At 46.2% G+C, this 14373-nt stretch overlaps 2 protein-coding genes and 2 long non-coding RNA genes across 8 annotated transcripts in view; 3 read left to right on the top strand and 1 right to left on the bottom strand.

Annotated features, from left to right (window-relative positions):
* Positions 1-351: 351 nt before the first annotated feature.
* On the top strand, positions 352-1322 carry LOC140000144 (uncharacterized). The gene is made up of 2 exons (XR_011805424.1): positions 352-878; positions 966-1322. It is a non-coding gene; the product is annotated as an uncharacterized lncRNA (long non-coding RNA).
* The window catches only part of LOC140000142 (protein N-terminal glutamine amidohydrolase-like), a 16425-nt gene continuing 3334 nt past the window's right edge, over positions 1283-14373 (bottom strand). The window contains exons 1-6 of one of the 5 annotated variants that reach the window (XM_072029910.1): positions 9466-9600; positions 9179-9278; positions 8369-8419; positions 7013-7161; positions 6542-6666; positions 1283-1584 (exon numbers count right to left, since the gene is read on the bottom strand). In XM_072029910.1, coding sequence (XP_071886011.1) covers positions 1451-1584; positions 6542-6666; positions 7013-7161; positions 8369-8419; positions 9179-9278; positions 9466-9542 — 636 coding nt within the window. In that variant the 5' untranslated portion in view covers positions 9543-9600 and the 3' untranslated portion in view covers positions 1283-1450. Of the gene's footprint in view, positions 1585-6541; positions 6667-7012; positions 7162-7540; positions 8420-9178; positions 9279-9465; positions 9601-14373 lie in introns of those variants that run through there. The other 4 variants (XM_072029913.1, XM_072029911.1, XM_072029912.1 and 1 more) reach the window with 4 other exon arrangements.
* The window catches only part of LOC140000140 (ATPase family AAA domain-containing protein 2-like), a 15675-nt gene continuing 11229 nt past the window's right edge, over positions 9928-14373 (top strand). The window contains exons 1-2 of the mRNA XM_072029908.1: positions 9928-10062; positions 13885-13999. Coding sequence (XP_071886009.1) covers positions 9937-10062; positions 13885-13999 — 241 coding nt within the window. The 5' untranslated portion in view covers positions 9928-9936. The remainder of the gene's footprint in view (positions 10063-13884; positions 14000-14373) is intronic.
* On the top strand, positions 10772-12146 carry LOC140000143 (uncharacterized). Its single transcript, XR_011805423.1, has 2 exons — positions 10772-10902; positions 10999-12146. It is a non-coding gene; the product is annotated as an uncharacterized lncRNA (long non-coding RNA).

The following is a 14373-nucleotide window of genomic DNA, read 5'->3' as shown; positions in this document are numbered from 1 at the left end:
GGATTACAGCCTCCCGGGTGCCTAAATTTAGCCCCCCAAATCCATACATCGATTAGTTTGACATCCTCAAGTGCCACGCACCCATTTCAGTAGGAATTACAAACGCTGGTTCGATCCAAAGGCTTGGTTTGAAGGCCTTGGCACGCTCCTCGATGCCCTCAGGGGCTCAGGCTGACAAGGGCAACACGAAACCCGGTGCCCCAACCCTGTGAGACACAGATCACCTCTGCGCCGCTGTGGGATGATTTGTTTTGAGCTGTAACAGCTCCTGGCACACCGTGCCAGCAGGGAACTGGCCGCACGCTTGCTGCGTGCTGACTGCTCTCTCTGCTGGCCAACTGAAAAATTTTATTTCCACGAGACAGGCCTGCAGAAATGCATCAACCGAGAAAATGCATGTCAGAAAAATAGAGCTTTTTTTTTTCCCCTAAAGTCCCAAACAGGCACATAAAAGAGGTTGAATTGAATAAATGATATTCTTAACAAAAAGGAAGCAGCAGAGGAGAAAGAGGCAGGACAGACATGGGTCTTCTGTCCCATCCCAGCTCACTGCATCCATAGTTTGGTGGAAGCGAGAGGACCGACCCATGGGACAGGGTGACCCCAGCGTGGATGTCAGGCCGTCAAGGCCTTGCCCTAACATTTTCAGTAGCAAACGTTGTAGTGTTGGGTTACTGGAGAATTTCCAGTGACCACCAGCACAGAGAAGCCAGGAGAGAGTGGGACTGTGAGGAACTTTTTTCTGTTTGTTCAATGCCTAATTCAAGGGTGACCGAGTCCAAAAAGCCACCACACGGGGACTCTCAGCACATAAATACTGTAATAGGAATGGACTACAGAAAGTCAGGACTTCTCTGTGGGAAAGGACAAGCTAAAGAGTGAGTAAAGAGAAAAAGGAACGTTTCTTCATGCTGATTTTTAACTTCTACATTCTGAATAATGGTTGTCTCTGTTCTCCTTAACAGCCTTGATCCTGAAATTAGACCAAACGTGGCAAATTCTCCTATCTGAGCCTCACTAAAGGGAGCGTGCCATGGATTTCAGCCACCAGGAACCAGCTCAGTAGTTTAATCAAGGAGCAAACTCATGTCTGGAGGGATGACAACCTGATGTTCTACAGCTCAATGGCTCTGTTGAGTGACGCCCAGGTGCTGGGTTTATGTGGCGAGGTTTTGGTAGTGGGGGGAGCTGCAAGGGTGGCCTCTGTTTACAACAGAGCAACACGTTTATGGTGGGATGTCAACCTCTGATCTGATTTATTAAAAAAAAAAGAAGTTGACTCTTTTGTAATAAAAATAAAAGACTTTATTCAGTTCAGTGTACCCTGGGTACTGTATTTGCCCAAACGCTTATTCCATATAAAGAAATGTAAACCATTCATAAATACAATGTAAGAGCAGCAAAACAAATCAAACCACCTGCAACCTGCAGCAGAAAGAGCTTCTTTACTTCACTGTGCTTTCACGGAGCAGCTGAGATGAGTCTGTCTGCCAAACTGGCGCACAAAGTCCGATAAGGGCAGCACTGAGCCCCAGCCCACTCTGGGATTCATACCGATGAAATCATCCAAGTTCATCTTGGAATCTAAAACAAGAGCAGAGAAGTGAAATGTCAGAGTTCCCGATTCAGCTTCTGTAGCACATACAGCTACCATGAAAATCCCAAGAAAAACCGTTTGAAAGTATAACTCAGAGCAGCTCACAGCACACTTGCTGAGCAGCAGTCCAACAGCTCTGCAGACCATACAGAGCCACCAGAACCAAATTCCATAGAAATGGAATTTGCTCCAGCTGCAAAAAGCCTGTGTAATTAGGCTCACCATTACAGATAGTGTAAGCGAGGAAGGGAAGACAACGTTTGGGAATCCCATACCCAGCAGTCCCAGCCAACACGCAGCCCCTGCAGCCCTCTTGTTTGCACCATATCTACACCGCAGCACAGCTTTGGGATTTTCTGAGCCCCAGCTCTCAGCACCTGCAAGGTCTGGCCCCTAACTTGACCTTTTCCTTGTCAGCCCCTTTGGGTACTGAACATCAAAAACTCTCTCAACCACAGTCCCACTGCTGCCACAAGTGCCAGCACTAGGCCACTTTCTACTTGACTATGTGGGGATTTAAAATAGCACAAGCCCAGCAATTTTCTGTTGGAACTCCAGAACAACCAGCAGAGGATAACAGTTCCAGCATGCAGGTAGCCTGGTAAGCTTGTTTTCCAATCCCCAGCTTGTCTTTTCCTCTCAGATGCTTTTATTTTACAATTAATGTGATTACTCATGTAGTTTAAGATCTGAAAGATAAACAAGTCCCTGCTTTATGTGCACTGAGCATAGCAGAAGAATAATTTAATTAAAATGTTCTGCGAATGGTGAAGAAGCCCAAGGGGGATTGTTCCAGCAGAGTCACAACCAAAGCAGCTGCTGTTAGCAACTTGGGAACTGCTGTCACACTGTCTGTAGGAAGGGAAACAGTCTCTGACAGTCAGGAGGGTGGTGGCAGGGCATAACACAGTGCATCAGGAGTTTAATGAGAGCAAAACCTGTTGTAACAGGCAAGCAAGAAGAAGAAACAAGCTTCACCGTCCCGCGAAGAGCAGATGGTCTAAAGACCAGTCAGTAGGTGGCACTAAAGCAGTATGAGAGCCATGTAACTGCCTGTAGTGCTCTCCCATCTCCTTTGGTTCAGGAGACAGAAGTCCCCCTTTGTCATCCTTGTTATTCACGTGTCACATCTAAAGGCTGTGCACTTATGTGAGACCTTACAGCTTTAGCCAACAGCTCCGCAAAAACAGACCACCACAAAAGCCTTTTTCTGAAGCAGATAAAAAGTGGCAAAAAATAATAATGAAAAATCTCCTGTTTATTTTTAAGATTTACAACACGCTCACAGTCCTCCTCTGATGCTGTAGGTGTTACACTAGTCTGCATTTGGGCACGCACAGAGCTAAGGCTTCCTCTTTGCCCAAACTCACTTTGTTTACAGTCCGTGAGACCTACCTGGTGCATTCCGAGATCCGTGCACGTTTTCATTTCTTTTTTGATCAAGTCTGACACTTTTGCCCTGAGCAGGGACAAAACAAAAACACCATCCGATAGTGCACAGCCTAACAGCCACGATACCTGTGGCATCTGCCAACAGGAGTTTTTGGAGTAATTCCAACCTCCAAAGGGGGTGTTGCTGTAACAATATATGGATGATCTTCTATTGTTAGGACAGGAGAAAACAGCTGTGAAGGAAGGCACTAACAAGCTATTTGAATTTCTGGGAAAACAGGGCTTGAAAGGATTGGAAAATAAATTAAAATTCATAGAAAAAGAGAAGTCAAATAGTTAGGGCATCTAGTGGCTGAGGGGGAACGAAGAATAAATCCAGAGAGGATTCAGTGAGGAAACAGGGGAGGTGATCAGGCATCGGGTAATAGCGAATAAAAGGTTATGGTTTGTTTACTGAAATGCGCTCCTGATTGACAGGCCGCATGCCATTGCACTCGCAAATAAAATAACTTCACAGAAGATCCTGTCTGAAGAAAATTATTTGAGGTGTTTCTCACAACAGTTTTATTTTCAAATGGGAATCAGGTTATAGCACGCATGAGCTGCTTAGATCTGTATCAGTCCTTCTTTCCTTCTGCTAGGATCCTGCCATTACCTTGTGGAGAAGGTACAGAAGGGAACTGCAGCCACCTGCCTGCCCTGTCTAGCAGCTGCCCGTTACAGAAACGCATCACACACGGCACCCACACAGTTCCTCAGCTGCCCTACCTGCATTCTTCAGAAATAAACCCCCAGAATTCATGGCTTCTAGGGATTTCAGTAGTAATAAAAAGAACAAAAAGCCTTTACACATCCATTCTGCCTGTGTGCTGCCAAACACCTGGGGAGAACTGAAAATCAAAGTGAGGCTTTTCAGCGTTAGGAGCTGGTGCTACCAGTTGTATCGAAGCAGTAAGACCTGAGTAACTGCAGGGTGCAAGCTGGATTTTACACAGGCTTGCAGCAAGGAGGGCTGATCTCATCGGGACTTAAACCATGCAGAATCAAACCTCATTCATTTGTAGGAGGAAGACTTAAAAGAAAACCCCAGGCTGGGCTAGCCAGCTCCAGAATGGTGAATCCACACCTCAAAACAGATCTTGTTTAGTTTTATTTAAAAAAGCAGGATGAGCACCTGCAGCAGAGGAACAGAGGCCAGAGCACTGCCAACACAAGACTTACTCCAACACAAGAATTATTCCTTTTGAGTTAGTATTAGGAAAAAAAAATGCTTCACTGGTTCCTGATAGTTTATTGGTTGAATTCCAACAGGAATTTCACAGTCCTTTAACACTTCCTGGTAAACTTCATAAAAAGGCATCACTGGTCCCAGTGCCTTGTCCCAGCACCACAGTGGGTATTTACATTACCCTATTTGGCCTACATTTGACTTAAATGCTACAGAATTTCCTTGCCCAAAGTGCTCTATTTGGGCTCAGCAGCTGCTCTGCCCTGAAGAGGCAATATTTCAGTATCAAGAACAAAACCTCCAATCTTTTTAAGTTTACTAAAAGCTTTAAACCCCCACTGGATAAGTGAAGCAGGGTGTGTTGAGTGTAACTAACATCCTTTAAGACGCAGCAGCACCAGAGCGCTGATTTTCTTTAAATACCCTAAGTTCACAAGCTCATTTCTTTTTAACAGTACAATGCTCATATACATTAAAAAAAAATATATGTATTTATGCTATTTTTCAGTCTTCAAGCATTTGTTTAGCATCAAAGACAGACCAAATAGATGTAATATGAGTCCTTGTAACTGATAAGCTTTTGTAGTCATCTTCTCAAGAGCTTATAACTCTGGCTTCTCTAAATGACAGCAATATAACCTCAAGGAGTAATGTAATGCTCTGATCTCACAAATAAATTGGCACTAAAGCCATATACGTGATCAATTCCGCCAGCTGTTAAATTACAGTCACCTCTAACACCAGCAGCGAGCAATTTAATCTTCCACAAACACAAATTAGCATGGAAAAGAGAGTACTCTAAGTGGGGAGGAAGCAATTATCCATAAAGGCATTTGGCGTGGATGAACATCAATGTCCCAGGCTGTTTTACACTAACCAAAGGTCAGCCACCTGGCTTCCTATCAAGTTTGAAATCAGGTGCTTTATGCCTGATAAGACTGTGCATACATTGAAGCACACACCATTACGAGGTGCCTCAGGTGAGGAAAGGAAAAACAAAATCAAAGCCTGAGAAACTTGCACTGAGCGAAAGGCAGTGTGAACGAGATGTCCTAGACCTGACAGAGTCTCCTCCTGTTCTGACCCCAATCCCAGAGCTACCCAGTCAGCGATCCTCCACCTTGGGTGGGCGCAGGGTAAGCAGTCACCGTCCCCTGCAACACCCAGGTGACTGCCCAGACAAGAGCACATCACCACAGGTGCACTCAGAGCCTTCCAGGTGGCTGGCAACAGGACAAGAAGCAAAGCACTCGAGTGGGAACACAGGAAACTCTGGTTGCATACTGGAATTGTATTGAATTCATGCCTGGGATCAAATATTGGAACACTGTGCCCAGAGAGGTGGTGCAATGGCCGTCCCTGGAGTTGTTCCAGGCTAGACCAGACAGAGTCTTAAAGCCCCTCAGTCTAATTGCACCGGCTTTGAGCAGGGTCTGGACTGGATGACTTGGGGATGCTCCTCCCAGCCTGGCAAGGTACAGGCTAAGGAATGAAGTATGGGAGCAATCAAAGTCTCTGCATCTTTAGCTACCTACCAACATCCCAAGGATGACCTGGGGGCTGGCTGAGACAGGTGTTTCATAGCCTGGAATTTCTAAAAATGCTTCACAAGGCTGTACCTGTGCTCCCGCCCCCACTCATAACTCATTTATACCCAAGTGAAACGCCAAACTTTCTTAGAAAGCAACACAAAAACTGTGAATTAACTTGCCTGTAGCTTAAAACCACAATAAACTTGGCTCTAGACACAAGACATGTTCCTTTGACCCCACCTTCTCTAACAGAAATATATGGTAGCATTGTATTATTAAAAAAGCAGCAAAACCAAACGTGCACAGCATCAACAAACTCCACCAAAACAAAACTTCACCACACTTCTCTCCATCTGGGAAGAAAAGGAGAGAATAAGCACATGGCAAACATTAGCCAGCTTGGCAAACACCTGGTTCGAGTAAGCTGAAACGCCGTGTGATAAAAAAAAGTGGGGTAATCACCGTGTTAAAAATTCCCTTTCCAACCCTAGGCAGGTTGCTTGGCCTCTGTTTCAGCTCCCCACTGCAACATTTCATACCTCTTACTCTCTGCTCAGTTTCTGAAGACCAGCAGTTCGTGTTTGATAACAGCAGTGGCAGCTGCCAGGAAGCACGCTACACTTTACATGTTCGGAAAAGGCAAGCACTGCAGAGCCCCATTTTGTCCCCACACACTGTGCTGGCTGGATACGCTTCCAAAGCACATGTCCAAAAGCACATTTATTTATTGCACCCACCTCTGACTGAATCATTCAACTCTGTTAAAAGGAAAAAGGAGTCCTGCCAGCTCACCTGCTGTTTCAATGCAGGGGTACGAGGGAGGAGGTTTCTGCCATTTCCCATCTGCATCTTTCATGTGAGATCTGTCCGAAGCAAACGTCTCCAGGTACAGATCTGCTCGTATCATCCGGATTTTCCTGAACAACAATGCACAATTGTATCAAGAGATATATGTACATAACGCTGCATTAGCCACTCTGGAGAAGAGCCCTTTCTTCCTCCCAGGGAGCCTTAGCTTAGTTAAATACTCCACTCAGAAACACTGGGCTAAGCTGCTGGGCTGTTAAGAATAAACATCAGCAAGGAAAGGCTTTTGATGATTAAACAACAGCAATTAAAGAGCTTTAGAAAAATAATGCAGTGCATTGAGTTTCTTGGAGTATAACAGAAGACTTCTATCAGTATATATCCACAGAGACAACTTCAACTTGGACTTCATGAAATAAAATTCATGCTCTTCATCTTTATTTTTTTTGTCCTCACCTGTGAAATTCAGGATGAAGGCTGTCATCCAGCCTGAAGGCCTCCGTGCTGTACCCGTCAAAAGGACAGGGGAATGGCAGCTCTGTGTCAAGATCATAAATGAAGTTCTGCTCCCCACTGGAGACACGAAGTAGGATAACGTGGTAGTCCTGGGAAGAACGGTAATTGTCAGGAGTTAAACAGTTGTTAACCAGAAACCGGCACAGGGAGTAGAAAAAAAGCCTCCTGGAAGCTGAGGCTACAGCTTCTCTTCTTTAGAGACTGCTTTCTGATGCTCGGGTATCACGCCTGTGATGTTCCAGCACCAGGAGAGACGTTTCCTAATGCCTGCCTCAGCCCTCGTGCCTTTTGGTAAGCCTTGCTATTCTCCCCATTACTTGTAGCCTTCTTTGATATCAGCCTGGGCAGCTAACCTGAAGAGTACGCTAGTCCTCATACCACATCTTTGATTCCTTAACATGTAGGAAACACGGGTATGGCAGGGGGTTGGAGAAACTCCAGTTATTATTTTCAGTGTTAGTTACTTACATTCATTGCAGTTTTCCAAAAAGTAAATTGAAGATAGTTGTTGTTAACTCCTATTCCTTCTCAGATCATCCCGATAACACTTGTACCTCTTTTTAAACCAAGCCTTTTGTACAATATAAACACACTGATAATTTTCCAGAAAATGATTCTGTAAGGACAGAATTTCAGAAATTCATAGATTTTTTTTTTTTAAAACAGAATTTCTGAAACAAATTGCCATGCAAAATTTATTTTTTCCCTCCCATACAGTATAACCATAACTACACATCTTTAAAAGGAATTCTGTAGTGGCAACTACTGAACTACATTAAATTAAATGACACGCCAAAAACTCTGGAAGAGCTTACATACAAGCTGGCACCTGAAGACATGTATTGCTCACGTTTTTCCATCCCATGTCAGACCTATATGGATATTTTCACCCGTCAGCTTGTTACAAGACATCTATTTAACATCCTACAAAGCTGGCGGGCCCCAACAAAACCAGACAGTAATTTTCACAGAACTGTTGTGCACTCTTACCGATGCTAACTAAGCTTTGTCACCTGGTGGTTTTATGGGCCATCTCACTGCTATTTCCCTGTGAACAATAAAAGGGTTGCATTTAGGCTGCTGTAGAAGAATAATAAATACTAATACAGAACTACAGGACGGCTGAGGTCGGAAGGGACCTCTGGCACATACAGAGTGCTTCCTGATGCTCAGGGGGGACATAAACCTAAATTCATTCCAGCAGAGGTATCTAACACTACCCACATCTGATCCTGCAGACCTCAGCTGCAGAGGCACGCACTTAAATACTGACAAAGAAAGAACAGAGGGCCTTACCCAGACAACAGGCTCATCTCCATGCCCTGACTTCTGTTTCCAGAGCGGGACCTGAAAGTTAAGCAATTTGGCATAAACCACTCCTGACTTACAGAGATTAGTTTCACGTTGGGTAAGTTCTTTGCTAAACTCTGCATTTCATCAGCTTGTATCAGTGCTGCTGTCAGAAAGCTTGCTCCAGTTTTTATCTTTCAGAAACATTAAACTGGACGCTATTCTGGACCATATAATGTAATATTCCCCCTAACCTGATGGATGACAGGGAAAAATCATCCCACAGCCCTTAGGGGCACCGTGATTCCTTCTTCCCACAATCCAAGCGTGTCAGGTAAGGACATTCATAGAAACATTCAGGTTGGAAGAGACCTTTAAGATCATCTAGCCCAACCTTTAACCTTTAATTAAGATTGATCTGTTGTTTTAGGGCAACTTCTTTTAAGCTTGGAAAGAATGCCATGAACCTTTTGTTCCCCTGAGGGTATCCTTATCCTTGGGGCTTCTAGAGGAGAGAGCAGGGCTCTCTTCTGGTGCAGCAGGTCGAGCTGTTTCCTTTTACTGTTTCTCAGGTTCTGGTGTTGCCTTGATGTCTTGAGCAAATACTGCGTGGGGTCTGGAGGCCAGAAACAAATGAAATTCTTCATGCTCCCAGGTGCTGCTGCCTGCGTGCCTCTCAGCTGCTGCAGGGGGGCCTGGGGCCAAGACTCACCTACCCCAGGCTGTACTTAAAAGGCCTGGGGTAGTTAAAGCGCCTCCCACCTCCCCCCGCCTCTGGTTTACCACCCCCACGGAGCGCACAACTCACCCACTCACCATCCTCCTCTCGTTGGAGATGAAAACCGCGTAGAACTCCTCCACAGGGCGCTCCCCCCGACTCCTGATGTAGTCGCACAGCTTCCACACGTTTTCCTCACTGCAAAACACAACCGTCGACGGCACCGTTTTCTTTTCAATCCCCTTTTCACCTTCACTTCCAGCAACCCAAACCGGGCCGGGAAGGTTTCCCTGCGGGGTTTTTAGCTCCGTTTTCAACTCCCCCCCTCAGCGTGCCGCCAGCCTCCAGTCAGGCGCCGGCCGCCATTTTCAGGCGCCTCCCTTACCAGTAGCAGCCGGTGTAGGCGCAGGCGGCTCGGGGAGGCACCGCCGGCCGGTACCGGTCCTCATCCAGCTCCGCCATGCTCCGGGGGCAGATTTCCCGTGCTGGGGAACGGGGCCGGGCTCCTGAGGGAGCCGCCTGAGGGCGGGCGCGGAGCCCGTGAGGAGGCGGTGCCCGCCTGAGGGGGCGGCACGCGCCGCTTCCCGCCCGCCAAAAGGCTCAAACGGTGCTGCGCCTCCCGCCTGTAACCCTCCGCCGGCAAAGATTTAAAAAATACTTCCAAAAAAAAAAAAAAAATTAAAAGAGCGGGCGAGGGCCGGCCCTCAGTGAGGGCCGGAAGAGGGAGCCGCGCCGAGGAGGGAAGAAAGGGGGGAGGAGGGGGATGGAGGGCTCCGTGTGAGGCGGAGGGATCCGCAGCGGGCCGCGGGGCCGCCTCAGTGGGCGCCGCGCCTCCGGGAGGCCCTGCGGCGCCGCCATGGTGGTGCTGAGGCGCAGCGCCGGCAGCCGCCGGCGGTCCCTGGCTGCCATGGACTCGAGCTCCGAGTTCCTCTCGCTGCAGCCCGGCGGCAGGAGGACGAGCAGGCAGAGAGCAGCCCCGGCCGTGAGTTCCCGCGGGGTTCCCTCCGAGCGAGCCCGGGCGGGGAGCTTTGGGGGGGGGTTCGTTCACCAGCCCCCCACCCCCTCAGGCGGCCCCGCGGGCAGGTGCACGCGGGGGGTGCTGAGGGGGCTCGGAGAGCAAGGCTAAAAATCAGGGTTAATTAGTGCTGAAGTAAAAAAACCGTTAGTTAGGGGGTGTAATGTGGTTACGACTTCCCTTAAGGGGTTGATGGTGTTAGGGAAAGCCCGAATTTGCTCTTAGGGACGATTCGTGTGTCTGGTATTTCATCCACACCTTTCCAGCTCCGTCTTGCTGCTCCCATCCCCGCTCAGCATCACCTGAAGGAATTGGCTGCTGTACACACAGCTAGCTAGAGCTCAAGCTCTGCTCTTCCCAAAGGCAGAGCAGAACCACCTCAAAGCACCTCCCAGCTCTCAGGGCGAGCCCCGCCTCCGAGCGATGCTTTCAGCTCTCCGTGCCGCCGAGCTCAGCGTTCTCGGCTCTTTGGGTTCAGGCTGGGGTTTTGTTTTGCTCTTTCTCTTCCCCCTTCTCATTTCAAGTCTACTGAACTAAGCAGGAAGCAGCCCTTGGGGTGTCGTCTCTTTGCAAGCAGGCGCTGGAGGCTGCTTCAGTATCTCCACTTTGCCGTTGCAGTGTGCATGAGAAGCGGTTGTCAAAGCCTGCAAGGACTTGAGCTGCCCGTGGCACGTGAGGGAAGGCTGTGCAAAGTCAGGCAGGGCAAACAGCTGGCCCGCTTTCCTTGTGGGAGCAGGAATGAGGAAGTTAAATGTAAAGTTTTCACTGAAGCGAAAGCAGAATCCTTCTCATGAAACAGGTTGTAAGGTGTGTTTGGTTTGGTTTCTTTCTTTGTGTTTTTTCACCTCTTTGCAGAACTTTCCCATGCTTCAAGGCACAGAGTCACTCCTGTTTCGTTTGTAGGACCGCCAGCCTTTGCTGGAGCACTCATATAGCAGAGACATGTAGAAGTGCCCTAGATGACAGAGATGGCGATCCTGCTCCTAGCTGCTTGTTCACATCCTAATGTCTCTTCCCTGACTTTCTGGTGCGCAAAGACTCGGCAATAGCAGCTTTTGCAGTTTTCCCGATACCAGCAAGCCATTTACCTGCGTATTTCATCCATCTAGATTAAGGAGCATGCAGCAGAAAGTCTCAGGTAAACCGGAGTCTGATGGCTTCGTCTTCTCCCAAGTTTCCAGTCCCAAGGAGTCCTGTGGCAGACCGTAAGCGGCGGCTGTCCCTCTGGAGGCTGTTTGTCTGCAGCTTTACAACCCCGCTGTGATTCCTCAGGCCGAACAAGGTCGTTTTGTTGTGACCTGTACTTGACACCCGTGTGCTCCAGAGTTCCCTTTTTGTTTGGGGAAAGTGGGAAGTGGCCCTTTTCTCTGCTGAGCCTTCCTGAGTCATCTGCGTAGGGACTTGACACCAGAGCTCCTAGCCTAAACACACTTACCTGTTTGGCTGGCACTTGAGCATCTGCTTGCTTCCTTAGAGACACCCAACAGCTAACTTCTTAGAAGCAATTGTTGATCACTTCCCATAGTAGGAGGAAAATAACTTTCAAACTACTACAAAATTCCTTCCTGCAGTTTCCTTGCTCTGGTTTAGCCACTTGCTTCTGCTGAATTTCACTTCTTGAGTGTGTTTTTTCAGCCTTGTGTGACTGATACGAGCCAGTTCTGCCCTGCTGGCAGCCTGCTGCAGGTAACGTAGTGCTTCTCAGTGTCTGCTGTCTCACTGACTTGGGATGCTTTTGTAGGAGCCAGAGGATGGTCAGGGTTCCTGGTCCATTGTTCCTGGCTGTGCCCTTGTTTGAGACAAGGTGAAGATAAAAGAAGAGCTGATAAAGAATAACACGAGTACACGGCACTGTGCTTGTTGCAGAGAAGTCATCAAAGAAATGCATAACTATGTGTACAGAGGTCTCCTGAGTTATTCCACTCTTTCCTTTCTTAAGCCTCCCGGAGGAAAAACATTAAACATCACTGTGGCAGACCAGGCTGGTCTCATCAAGCTTTAGGTCTTGTTTCATCTCTGCTGGGTCTGGGGAATAAAAAATGTCTTCAAGAGTTGTTTCAGATGCCTGGATTCAAACTTGTGCTAGGGCAAGCATCTCGTGAGGCCCCTTTCTATCAGCACGGAGAACAGGAGGGAGAAAAGCATTCTCCCACGTGCCCTTACCAGTGCCCTCCTCTAACTTCTTCATGCCTTTGCTGTTACCTTGAGCAAACACTAACTAAGCTCTTAGTAAAGTTAGTGCCGGGAAGCAGAAAAATCTTGTCTATTTTCTGACTTTGGAGTGAAATTTCATTTGATGTACTCTTGCTGGAACTTCATTTTGTAAACAGAACGACCCCCCAATCAAGGATATCACAGCTTCCCTCCCGTACTAAAAATGATAGTACTCACCCTTGTAGGAGCAGCAATGTGAAGAAGGTCAAGGGCAGTAAGAAGGGTTCAAAGCTTTGATATAACAAGCCTTACACTTTTTTTTGACAGAGCTCCTAATAAGCATCTTTAGCAAGGTCTGGAGATGGGAGAAAAACTCGAACTAGATTTTAATTCTAGGATGTATAATGTCAAGCTTGACTGTTCCTCTGAACAGTCAATTGAATTTAAATTTTTTAATTTAATTAGTTTAGTTTTTTTAATTTAAATTCAATTGAATTCAAAGTTTTGAATTTAAATTCCAATTCAATTTAAAGGTTTTTTTTGTTGTTGTTTTTCACGAAACACTAAGTTTATGTGAAAGGTTTTGCTGCAATATCTTTTTGCCAAGGATATTAAGCTTAAGTTATCCACAAGAAAATGGTGGGGAGAGGGAAGCTTTAGTTTTGAAAGTTTTTTTTTGTTTGTTTGTTTTTTTCCTCCAGGTTTTTCTTGAGCACAGGGTTTCTTGAGAAAGGGTTAGTGGAGCAATAAAGCAAAGAAATTCATGCTTTTGTGATAGAAGTGTTGGAACACCAAGGACTGGAGATGGTAGTGATCACAAACTCATTTACTGATCGCTCAGTTTTCCGTGTGCTGTCTGTATACCCCATGGCACCTACCTTGCGTTCAGAAAGCAATGCAACCTTTGGGGTTAAAAAATAAAAACCAAAGAGGGCGGTGCTTTCCAAGAAAAAAAGATAAGTCCTTTTGGCAAACAGGTAGGTGAACGGAGTATGTACGTTCCTTCCTCGGTGTCCTGCTGTTAACGTGAGAGGATATTCACCAGAACCCAGTAGATAATTGCACTCTGGTTTTTGTGTTTTTTACCATCTTTCATGAAACAACTTCAGGTTACTTGACAGAAGCTAATGGCCTAAGCTTATGTGCATTTGGCATTGTTTTCTCATTGGTGAGCTTCAAGCCTGTGTCTGGCCCATTATTGCTCACAGAATTTGTGGCAGAGCTAGACTTGGACTTAGATTACTGTGCTTAGTCTTAGCACTACAGATTATTAAAACCCTTTCCATTAAACACTTTCTCAAACTAAGAAGTGACTTTCTGAAATAGCTGTTTTCAGAAGATCTGCATCTTAGCTAAGCAATATGACAGAATTTTGCCTGTTGTTAAACACTGAGGCTGACGACAAGTCCATCAGCAGTTTCAGAGAGGACAGACAATGTCTAGATGCATGCTCATCTGCTAGGATTTGTGATTTCTGAAACGTGACTTGCATAAATTCATCTTAAGGTTTTGCAGGATCCACTGTGTCATTAAAATAATGATAATAATAAAACTTACAGGCATCTGTGTAATGCATTTTGGATTTCATATAATTTGCAAAAGTACTTAACGATTCGGTGTCATTTTGTGGTACAGTACAAACAGCAAGAGGAAGTGAGAACAAAGAAAATGACGGTGAAGATGTTCCAAGGCGTTACAACCTTCGACGGAGGAAACCTGTTGACCGCTACCAAGCTCCTATGGAAAGCAGGTTGAACGCACAGTTTCTCTTAAAACCTTATTTCTTGCACATAAGTGAGATAATTTTTTTCAATGCAAATACATGTGTTTGCGCACACAGTTCTGTTTCAGTTCTGTACCTTCATTCTGCACATGAACTTCGCTGTTTTTATCAGACACGTGTGTCCTGTGCCCATTATATTTCTTTGCTGTTTGGCCTACTTAGTGCTATGTATCCTTGATATAACAGTAATTAATCACACTTAATAGTCTTGCTCTTGTGATTTTCAGTTCACCTTTAAAAAGGGCGTAGTTTTCCACTTGTACCATGCACTGATGAAAAGCAAAAACGGTTAAAAATTCTTCTGGAATTAGGGATGAGTGAAACACGTGGCATTTTCTTTA

Source organism: Anas platyrhynchos, chromosome 33, assembly GCF_047663525.1.
Source record: "Anas platyrhynchos isolate ZD024472 breed Pekin duck chromosome 33, IASCAAS_PekinDuck_T2T, whole genome shotgun sequence".
Lineage (NCBI taxonomy): Eukaryota > Metazoa > Chordata > Aves > Anseriformes > Anatidae > Anas > Anas platyrhynchos.
Note: the sequence above shows the minus strand (reverse complement) of the source record. Positions and strands in the feature narration are given on the sequence as shown.